Here is an 11369-nt window from a genome sequence, read left to right on the forward strand (position 1 = left end):
GAAGGACCCCACAAACAGCCCCAGTCCAGAACAGGACATAGGCACCCATGGGTCTCACATGCTTGCTGGGCAAGCACAGCACAGATGCTCGGCTGCACACAGGAAAATGCTCTGCACACAGAAGCATCCCTAAAAGCCATCCCCAAAAGGTGCCACCTCTGCCCTGAGCCAGCCTTCCCCAGGGCCTTGACACTTTTGCACCGCTCAGCCCTGCCAGCAACAGCGCCATGGCTGCCACCTCCTTCCCCAGCCCCACGCCAAGGGAGCCCAGCCTGGCCGAGTGCCAGCGGCATCTTCTCCCCTGAGACCGTGCATCCTGCGTGCGAGCAGCCCATGTCGCACCCATGCCGCCGGCCCCGCTCTGGCCCGGTTGCAGCTGCAAAGCCGCAGCTACCTTGTGCTAATTAAAAACATCCCTCGTTGGAAGGAGCCAAAGGGCCGCTTCCTCCCCACCGCACCGGGCTGGCGTGGGTTGGAGGGATGCCGTCCCCGCCCTGCAAAACACGCGGCCCACCGCCGCCTTCGCCCTCGGCCAGACCGCGGCAGCTCCGCTCCCTGGGGCTTATTTTTAGCACCCATTAAAAAGGAGAGGCAGGGTGCTGGAGGCAGGCAGCGTGCAGGCAGGTGCCTGGCTGGACCCCAGGGCAGCGATGGCCGGTGGCTCCGATGGGCGCCCCAGCCGCCCTCCACCTGCCCTGCTTGTCCGTGTCCCCTCACAGGAGGGGGACGGGCGCCTGGCCCCCGTCCCAGCCCCGGTGGGGAACAATAAGAGGGACGCTGACCCCTGGGCACCCTGACGTCAGCCAGCACCGCTGCCGGCACCGCCGCCAGCCCTGGCCCCGGGGCTCCCGCTCGCCCTCGGCCCGGGGCCGCACTGGAAGCCGCCTGTTTGTTTATCTTCCTCTCCGGCGTTGCTTGTTTTGATGGCACATCCTCCTCCTCCTCGCCAGGCCCCGGGGTCGAGCCGTGAACCCGCCGCGTCCTGTTTGCCGAGGTCCCGCGCTCGGCTTGCGGAGGTGCAGAGCAGCCACCCCTGCGCCCACCGGCCGCGACAGATAAAAATACGCAGGGCAAAGCATCCTGGGGCGCCAGGGCTATATTTGCACTGATGGTATTGGTGAGTTTGTCCCCGGCATACCTGTCCCTGCCCTCCCCGGGGTGGGGGGCACAGTGCTGTATGGACCCCCTGACCCTGCTCCTCATTGAGCCAGGACACAGGCTCTGGCAGAAGCTGTGTCATGAAACGTTGACCACAGTCAGGCCAGGGCAAGCTCTCAAAACCCATGGGTGGGCGCCCCACGCTGCCCCATGGGGTCACCTCTGCAACCCAAAGGGACACCTGAGGACAAAATACCCCTGACCCTCTTGGTCCTAGGCTGCTGGGAAGGGTACTGGGGCAGCCCCGAGGCGCTGAGCCCTCTGCAGCCGCCTGCTCTTTCCCCTCACGGCGTGAACTCCTGGGCTTGCCAATAAAAGCTGCTGGCTTTGCCTCGGCTCGAGCACAGCCGCCGCGCTCCCTCCAGCTCTGCCCAAGCCCAGGCAGCTGCTCAGCAGTGAACCTTTGCCAAAAACTGTGTGTGTGAAAGCGTCGTTTCCTAAACGTATAAATATTCCGAGGGCTTTGCTGGAAAACTCCCCATGATTAGTTAAAATGCCCTGGACAGCTGAGTGCACTCAAGCCCAGGGGAAGGGCATGTTTAAGCTGAGAGGCCATGCAGCTCTTCCCTGGGGGACTGGCAGGTCCTTTCCTCTCTATGGGGGATGCAGCAAAATTTTGGGAACCAAGGAAAGATGTGGAGTGCTTTCCCGCACCTCACCAGCCCCGTGCCACACCATCACAATCCCTTTCCAGCCCAGAGGTGCTTATCGCTACCAAAAATCCACAACCTGAAGCCCCACTTCCCAGAAGGAGAAGCTGGAAGGCCCATCAGACCTCTCCTCCTGACCTCCTGCCCCCTGATGTTCAACCACACACAACCCAAGACCATGCCCAGCAACTTGGCTTTCTTCCAGGCAGGCTCCCAGCCCACTTTTGGAGACATCAAGAGATGAAGGATCAACCGCTGCCCTTGGGAGTGTGCCCCGATCACTAATCGCCCGTGGGAGCAAACCCAAGTGCCTCCGTCCTAGCTCGAAATTGCCTGGCTCCGGCTCCTGGTGCCTGGCTCGTGCTCCGCTGCTCCCCGCGAGATTAAAGAGAGCCCTTCACTAACCAGCATTTTCTCCTTGTAAAGACCCTCACGCACTGTAATCAAAGCGCCTCTCAATTTTCTCCCTGATAAGCTAGACGGAGCTCTTCCCTTCCAAGTCTCTCAATGCCGGGCTCTCTCCCTAGCCGTCAATTCACTCCTGCGACTCCGCACTGATTGTCCGGCGTCTTTTGGAAAACCCAGACATGAGAGTCAGTTGCAGTGTTCCCAGCTCCCTACAGTATGTCCCGAGGGACCCCAGCCTCTCATGCTGCTCCTTTTTGGAGCTGGCAAATGGAGTACTAAATTGTCAGGGGGCTCTGAAATACCTGCCCAGAGACAAGGAGATCATCCAGCCCACCCTTCTGCTGCAGGAAGAGAGGGGAGACTGGGGTGAACAGCCAGTTTTGGTGGTGGAGAGCTGCAAAGCTGTGTTCAGTGCTCCTCACTAACACAAGACCTAGGAGGCATCAGGAGAGGGTACCACGTTCAAACCAAAGGCAGCAGCTGCTTGCAGCTCACGGCTCATTGCTGCAGGAGGGTACATGGGCCAAAAGCATCAACAGCAGGTTTATAAAGCAACGGGATGAATGTAGAGAAGACAGATGCCCCCAGGCAGACTGAACACATTACTGCATCCCTCCACCAGCCTCTCCCCTGTGGCTAGTGCTCAGAACTGGCTGCCAGGGGATGCAGAAGGGGAGCATCTCCCAAACGCTCCCATTCCCTGTCTGGTGCTGCAGCCCCAAGATGCTGCTCCTGGACTGTTCTCGGGACACACAGCACCTACTGCCCTCCCCTCTTTTAAGTCTGGGCTGGATGAGCTCCCCACCAGCTGCTTTTGCAAGGCTCTGTGTAGGGCTGCATCCCTCCCCTCCTGCCCACCCTGCACCACCGAGCACCTTCCCCCGTGCCCCACACCCTACCAGCTCTCGGAGGACTCTGAGTTTCAAGCCTGATGTTCATCTTTAGCAGATGTTATTCAGCCGACCCTCGGACAAAGACACACTTCATCATCCCCCGATCCTGGCACTTCTGCCTGCATCCTTCCAGCGACAGCACCGAAACATTTACCGACTGCTTCTGCCATGTCTGCTCCAGTATCAATCATTTTACCACCTCCATCTACTAATAAGCTTATCCTGTTACTGGGAGCTTGGGGTTTTCTCTTACTACACTAAATAAAACCCTTTCCTTCTGCCCTTTGCCATGATTTTTCCCTGATGTCTTTAGCTTCTGTTATCCATTTTCTACACTTCATAATTTCTAATTTATATTGATTGCTATCTACTCCCGCTCTCCCATTTGTTATAAACTGCTCTTTTATTTCTAATTGCTGCCTTCACTTCGCCACTGAACCAGAACGGGCTCTCGGCCAGCGCTGCCCTCTTTCTTGATTGTGGAATTGTGGCTTTTTGTGGTTCTGAAATTCTTCTGAAAGAGCTCACCATTTTCATTCACATTTTTCTATCTAAATGTTTCCTCCGAGCTGATTTCACTCATAATTTTCCCCCTGCTTTGGGAAATTAGCCCTTTCAAAGCATGAAGGATATAAATTACTGTTTAGGAATGTCCTTTCTTTGCCCAGGGTGAATGTAATCTGGTCATGATCATCGGTCCCTAGGCAACCTCCAAGTTGCAGTCCAGCAGTGAATTCATGTCTATCCATCAAAACCAGGGGGGGGAACAAAAGTTGCCTGCACTGGATGCAATGCCTCTTATAAAAGACAAATAGTTTCTAATTTTTAGAAACTCTGCAGATGGTTCATTTTTGGCTGTGCAAGAGCATCAGCATGTGTCTCACAAAGCGATGTCCTCTCGAAGCCCATGTGACACCACCAACACCCTGGCTGACTCCCCAGTCCCCAGCAGACACTGCTGCTCCCCACTCCTGTGTCTTTGCAGTGAGCACAGGAACACTCCGAAGTATCCTGAGCCTTTTCGCATCAATGGGCATCGATCATTTCTGATCTTGCCACACTGGTTTGAATCATTTTAGTGCTTCTGTGATTATTTCCAGTAATGAAAAAGGATCAGAGGAAAGACTCTCTCCTTCCAGCCCCAGTTTCTCCAAAACACGTGTCTGATTTTAGAGTGCGCCAAGGGGAGAGTGGTGGGCACGGCACAGATAACAAGCTGAAAGGCACTTGTCCCCATGACACGCCATGGCAAAGCCACCCCTAAAAGCAGCAGGTGAAGCAAAAGGAGCAGATGGCTTCCCCTCATTCACCTGCTCCCTGCCTCCCGTCAGCATGGGTGTTTCAGGTCCACGGCAAGCGCGGGGGGGGCAGGTGAGGACACCCTAGGGATGGCGCGCTCCTGTGGAGCAGCCAGCCCGGCTCACACCTCCGGCAACTCCCAGCAGCCAGGCAGTGCCAAGAGGGTGTCAAAACATGGTGCCACGTCCCCATCCGGCCATGGCAGGCGTGCCTCCAGCTCTGCTCGCCCTGCAGACAAGGTGCAAGGACACAAGGAGGGCCTTGGGAGAGCCAGTGGGCATTACCCACTTCCACACAAGTCCAGCCACCCCCACCAGTGCCCTCATCCAGGCCGGCACACCTCACACTGGGGCTGCTGGCGCCGGCTCCCCAACACCCTTTTGCTGAAGGAGGGAGGACTTGCACCGCTCCTTACCTCAGCCATGAAGTTCTGCTGAAATGTCTCCTCCTGGAAAGGCTCTGTCCGCAGGCGGTCTGCAAGGGAGAGCAGGCATCAGCCCGGGCAGGTCTGGTCAGACCTCCCACCCCAGTTTCCCCTTCCCCTGCCTGTGGGGTGAGCAGGCTCATCCCAGACCCAGCAGGAGAGCCCAGCAGGCCCCTTGGGCTAGGGACACGTCACCCAGTCAGCAGAAGGTGCAAGGACCACAGGGAATTGGGAGAATAAGGTTGAGCCTGTTGATGCAGACAGCAGCCAGGTAGCAGAGCCCAGAGCTCACCCACACTTGTCCCAGCACCCTCCTGCACAGAGAAGCAGGGGACAGTGGCAGAACATGCTCAGCACCATTCCCAGATCTGAAAGCTTGAAAGAGCCGCCTGGGTCTGAGCACTGCAGGACGGGGGACTGCTTGTCTCCAGCTGCTTCTCTGGAGGGGTGAGCCAGCCTGTGTCCTCCTCTTGCAGAACTGGGACAAACCCCTGTTATAGCTCATGCTGCTCTGCACCTTGTTCAAAACACTAATTTTTCCCATCGTGGCTAAGATGTTGTCTGGAGAAGCACTTGGCCAGCTTTGCTCAACAGCACTGGTGCAAAGGCTCCTCCCAGCTTCCCGCCCTGCCCAGGCAAGGGACCACTTGCCCACCAACATCCATCCCTGGACCCAAACTGGGTTGTCCTGGCTGCTCTGAGCCCTGTAGAGCCAGCATGCAGCAGGACAGAGGGGATGCAGCTCTAGTGCAGCTGCAGGGCAGATTCAGGCTCCTGAGGTGGGGTACCTGCCATGGGACAGAGTCTGGACCACATCACCTTCCTGGCCATCGTACGTAAGTCAGGGCTGACCCTCATCAGACCCCACATCCCACAGGGGACAAGGTTCCCACGGAAGGGCAGGTATCACCTCTGGCAGCAGGACAGAGCATGGCACTAGCAAGGATGACCCGAAAAACAGTGCCCAGCCAACTACCGTGGGTGGAGGACGACCCCCCCCGCCAAGGTGGCTGCCCCAGGCAGGTCCTGACCCAGATCCTACCCAAGGGGCCTTTGGGTGGGCTGGGTGCTGGAGGGGGGGGCACGCACACGGCTGTGCTTCCCACGGCGGGGCAAGCTGGGAGCCCCTGGTTGCTCTCCAAGCTCTCGGCAAGCTACTGTGCTCGGGCAGGGAGCCTGACACCGCTCCAGGGCCAGCCCTCGCTGGCATCCCCGCCGGCTCCTGGGGAGCAGCCAGGTGCTCTCGGCAAAGCAGAGAGCCCCTTGGCGACTCCCCAACTCCTCCAGCTACCAGTCAAGGGCCGTTCCTCCCCCAGCTCTCCCCAGGGGCTGCTCCCCAGCCTTCTGGCTACCGTCTTGCTGCCGGCGCGGCTGAACATGAAACACAAGCCTGGCTGGGTAGTAGCCAGAGGGAGCAGAGCACGCCAGCCTGGAGCTAAGGAGGAAACTCACTCCCTGCTTGCTCCTCTCTCTGCCCCGGGCATTCCTCCTCACCTCTGCTGAGAGCAGCCCCGCTATCTCTGTAGTCTTCAATCTCAGCATCCTTCTGGAGCAGCAGGGAGGTCAGCTCTTGCACCTGGTACTGCAGCGCCAGGCTTATCCGAATCAGGGGCTGCACAAGGTGACGGGACACCTAGGATGGAGGAGGGACACTCTTTAGGAAGGTCGAGGGAGGCGCATAGCTGTCCACAGAGCGGTCAAAGCAGGGCAGCCAGCAAGGCCCTAGCAAGAGCTGCACCCCAGGTCACACAGGGCTCCCCAAGATACCCCAAGTCTCACCTGAATTCAGTGGGAAGCGGTTGAAAGATGTGAGCCGGGAGAAGGGAGGCCAGATGCTGCGGGACACATCCCTCCATCCCAGCCCCATCCTTTCACAGCTGGGGGCTGCAGCAGGGGAGGGCTTGGGTGGGAGACCCTGACGGGGACAGGGTGCACGGGTAGGCAATGCTCCACCCGCCATTTGGGGTGCAGCAGGAGGCAGAGAGCTCCCCAAGTGCCACCTACACCCTCCCCACGGCTCTGTGCACCCCATGGCATGTTCCTACATAGCAAACAGGCACAGATGGGCAAAAAATCAGAAGGGCCCAAGCTGTCAAACCGTAGCTTGAGGAACGAGAGAGACTTTCCCAGGGAGGCAAGATTAAAAGCAGTGGGGATCCCAATGCGCACGACTCGCACAGGCTGCAGCTCCCCATCGCAGCCTACCATGCCCACCCTTAGCTTACGGCTGCACAAACCCCATGCAGAGCCCTGGGCATGTCCCCTGCCCCAGAGCCAGGCTGGGCCACCCTGGCCCACCAGGCACATGAAGCAGCCTCCTTCCCATCACCTCCCACAGCCCCTGGGAGAGCATTTGGGATCCCTCCACCCCAGCACGCCCCTTGTCTTTGTGGCCAGGCTGATCCCATGGGTGGAAGGGCAGCAAACCCAGCATCATTTGAGAAGCCTTCTCGCTCCTGTCGTGACCCCACGGTGGGCTCTGTGCTCTGCTCACCCCCAGGCACAAGCCACAGAGGTGACAGACATCAGCTACCCAAGCACTCGGAGGGCACCATCCACTGCAGAGCTGGGACGGGGCAAGCAGTGATTTGCCAGGTGGGCTCTGTGCCTGCCTCAAGCCCCTGGCTGGCTGCTGCTGCATGGAGCTTAGCAGGGTAGAGTTGGTCCCCATTCCTGCACCCACACCAGCCACGCTCAGCATCCCAACTGCTCCCCACCTCCTGGGTGCCTTGCAGACATCCAACACGTTTCCAAGCAAAAGGAGAGGAGCGGTTACCAGATGAGAGCTCGGGCTTTGCATCTTCTCAGCTCAGCCTCCGCACTTCTTGCCCAGGGAGGACAGACACCCCCCCGGCAGATGGGGACCCCAGCATCCCTCCCCATGATGCCCAAGCGCAGCCATTCGCGGGGGGCGGGGGGAGAAGGGAGATACCCCGCAGCCAGGACCCGGGGGACCCGGCGGGAGGGGGGTGTCGGGGATTTAGGGCGATTCCTCCCGCGGCCGCCCACCGGCAGCGGAGCCGCAGGGCCGGCCCCGGGGCCGGGGCTGCTCCCGCCGAGGCGGTTAGCGGGTACCGGGCGCCCTCTTGTGCGTGCAGAGCCGCAGGGCCCCGGGGGGGGGGGGGGGGGGGGCGGCCCGCGCAGCCCCCGGCCCCGCAGCGCCCATCCCGCCTGCCGGGGGTCCGGCGGAGGTGCTGCCCCTGGGTGCTCAGCTTGAGACAGCGGGCTCCGGGGGCTGCTTCCCAAAACCCAGCACGGTACGCAGCCCCGTGGTAAGAGCAATCCCTCAAAAGCCGAGGAGAGCTCGCTTTAATTCCCTCCGTCGGGACAGGGTGCCTGCAGAGCCTTTGGGGGTACCCGCCGCTCCATGCCCCACTTCATGGCGTGCACCAAAGGGGAGCAGCATCGCTCTGCCATGGGTGGTGCTGGCGGGGCATCATCCCAAATTGGACGTCTCCCTGCTGCCCTGGTTGCAGCAGCAGGACGTGCTGGGCCATCCCTGCCTCGCTGCAAGGCATCGCCAACGAAGGTGCCAAATCCACGATGGGAAGAAACAGGGACAGTGACACCTCGGAAGGGGCATCAGGCAGAGCCAGGCACCCTACAGCCACCAGATGGCCCAAGACCACCCAAAAGTCTCTAAGCATTAGGAGACAGTCCTTAATTTTGGCTGTCCCCCTCCCCAAACTCTCCACAGCTTTGCTCACCATCTCCAAGGGAGCGGGGCAGCAGTGGAAATCCCAGTAGAAGGGCAGCCCCGAGAGCTCGCTCTTCACATTCAGGCTGAGACTGCCAGCAGCATGGTGGCAGAAGAAGGAGGTGGCAGCGTCCGGCTGCCCGGCCAGCAAGGGGCACATCAGCTTGCTCAAGTGGCGCAGGAAGGAGGACACGTGGACTGTCAGCCGCTTGTTCAGCTCCTGGGGAAAGGCAAGGTTAGGGGTGCAGCAATGACTTAAGGACCTTGGCACTGGCAAAAAAGCAGTAGAAACTCCAGCACAGAAGGAGTCAAACTACTTCTGCATGTCCCAATGCTGCAAAAAGCCATCCCTGGGCCTCGGCTTCCAGCCCCACCACAGGACATTCCCCACCGGTTCTCCCAGGCCAGCCAAGTTAGGAAGGCTCCCCTGCCCTGCCAGCCAAGGAGGGTGCAGGTGGTGGGCAGGGTACAATGGTCTCCACCAGCGCATCTGTCCTGCATACCACCACCAGTGCCACAGGCTGGCCGAGAGCTGTCACAGCTCAGCTCGCCTGCCAGAGCTGGGGCATGGCTGCCACCACATGCTCACTCCTCCTGCCACCAGCCGCTCAGCACAGCCACTCTGTGGGTGGAGGAACATGGCAGACAGGGGTGCTACATGGGGGCCTAGGCACATGGGCTAGGGTGAGGGCATGAGGCATGGGCCCATTTGTTTTGGGGGCCGTGCTGACAGGACGCCCCATGGGAGCCTGTGCCTAGCTATGAACGTGAACAGGAGTCTCTCCGTCACTGGTGGGAAGGTAGCCTTGTTTCAAGCTCCTCTGTAGTACACTGGTCCTGGGGAAACAAGCTGCCCATCCAGCCCACAAGTGAAATGAGTGTGCTGGCCTCAGCATGCAGGCCCAGTGAACACCTGGCTGCCCTGGGCACGCTAAATAGCCTGGCCCACACTTCCAGGAGGAGGGTGCTTGGCCAAGCAGGGTGACAGCACTTAGGCAGAGCCGCCTGGGGACTTCCCAGGCCAGGCATTTGCACCCAAGCCCTGTCAGAACCAAGAGCCATTGAGTCACCAAGCAGTTTATGCTGGCATGTCAGCTGCTGCGAGGAGAAAAGGAGGTCCCTGGACTTTCCAGACACTCACCTTGGACCTTTGTCCCACAGTCTCGGCATCTGCACTCTCGTACCAGACACCGCTGAGGTCGGAGATCAGCACGATGTAGCCAGTATCCCTGAAGCACGCTTTGGCAAGAAAAGCAGACTCGCCAAAGCAAACAGAAGCCCAGGGCTGTGCTAGGAGGCTGCTCTCCAGCTCCTCGGAGCCCTCCATCTGCAAGACAGCAAGCGGGTCTCTTTCTCACTCCCCCACCCAGGAAGATCTTGGTCCCTAGGGTGGCTTTGCAGGGACCTTTGGTCACTGCCGGCCCCTCCACGATGCCAATCCCACCTCGCAGCCCGGAGGTGAGGATGCTCATCCAGCTCTGGCCACAGAAATCCCTGCACATTCATGCAGCTCTGCCAGGACGGGCATTTTGGGGACCTCTGTGCAGGGCGGTTCCTACCCCTGCTCACGAGAAGCACCCCAAATGCAGACGCACAACGTAACTGCTGCCTCCCCGACGTTATCCGGTGCGCGCTGCCATTAATACGGCAGAATTAACACTTAAGCTGCCCCGTTTGCACCGGGACGGGCAGCTCGGACACCCCGTCCCCTGCGCCCCGCGGAGCACGGCGCCACCCCCTGCCCGTACCGCCGCGGGCAGAGCACCGGCAGCTGCCCACGGCGCCCCGAGCGCTGCCGCGCCCCGCTCCGCCCCCCCCCCCCCCCCCCGCAGCAGGCTCGGGGGACCGGGCGCCCCCGGGGGACGGGCGGCAGGGCTGGGGCTCTGCGGAGCCGCGGAGTTACCCGAGGGCAAGAGAGGAGCGGGCGGGCCAAGGGCTGCCGGGGCGAGGCGAGCGGCGCCGGGCCGGAGGCGAGGGCCGGACTACGGCTCCCAGCATGCTGCGCTCTTCCGCGGCGGGCGGCTGCCGGGGCACGCCGGGACGGGGGAGCGGCGCCGCGGCCGTGGCTTCTGCGGGGCGCGGGGGGCGAGGGGTGCTGCTCCCTTGCCTGCCGATGGGGGCCCAAGCTGGGGCTTCCCGCGTGGTCACGGGAGGTGCCGCTGTGCAAAGCGACGGGGACTGAAGTGCCTCAAGGGTTTGGGTTGAGCGTGCTCCTGTTCGGGAACGCCCCGGTGGAAGCGCTCAGCTGGGGACAGCCCTCGGGCTGCGGGCACGGCGCGGCCCGGAGCGGCAGCAGCAGCCGGGGGCTCCTGTCCCTTGGCCCCGTGTCGCCCACGCAGGCACGGCCCAGGGCACACACCTGCACCGCTGCACCCCTGGGCTTGCGCTGGCACTTGGCTGCTGCCCCCCAGTGAGCCCCGCACAGCTGGGGGTGCGGGTGCCCGTGTCCCCCACGCCCGGGGGCTGGGCTCGCAGGACACCGCAGAGCAGGGTTGTGCCAGCCTGGCAGGGGCCGTGGGCGCTGTGCACCCTCCGGCCCTCCGACCACCCCCACGCTGAGTGCAGCCTCATCCTCGCCTGGGTACTGAGCCCCCCTCCCCACCCAGCACCTATGCACTGTGATCTCCTGCCTGCACCCCATGCATCAAGGATACTGGGAGCAGGCAGGGGCTTTGGGGTGCAGGACAGACTGGGTTGCATGGTCAGTTTAGGGTGCACAAGGGTTTGAGGTGCAGGAGAGGGTGGGGTGCCAGACCCAGTTGGGCTTTGGGCACAGCTGGCACACAGGGCCAGGTTGGGGTGCTGGGAAGGGTGCTGGCTGGGTGAGGCCAGGCTGTGCA

At 61.2% G+C, this 11369-nt stretch overlaps 1 protein-coding gene across 1 annotated transcript in view; it reads right to left on the reverse strand.

Moving 5' to 3' along the window:
- NHEJ1 (non-homologous end joining factor 1) overlaps positions 1 to 9992 on the reverse strand; it is a 43989-nt gene extending 33997 nt beyond the window's left edge. The window contains exons 1-5 of the mRNA XM_086465857.1: positions 9974 to 9992; positions 9671 to 9856; positions 8540 to 8749; positions 6327 to 6465; positions 4824 to 4882 (exon numbers count right to left, since the gene is read on the reverse strand). Coding sequence (XP_086321983.1) covers positions 4824 to 4882; positions 6327 to 6465; positions 8540 to 8749; positions 9671 to 9856 — 594 coding nt within the window. The 5' untranslated portion in view covers positions 9974 to 9992. The remainder of the gene's footprint in view (positions 1 to 4823; positions 4883 to 6326; positions 6466 to 8539; positions 8750 to 9670; positions 9857 to 9973) is intronic.
- Positions 9993 to 11369: the final 1377 nt, after the last annotated feature.

This window comes from Leptosomus discolor, chromosome 5 (assembly GCF_034619465.1).
Source record: "Leptosomus discolor isolate bLepDis1 chromosome 5, bLepDis1.hap2, whole genome shotgun sequence".
Classification (NCBI taxonomy): Eukaryota; Metazoa; Chordata; class Aves; order Leptosomiformes; family Leptosomidae; genus Leptosomus; species Leptosomus discolor.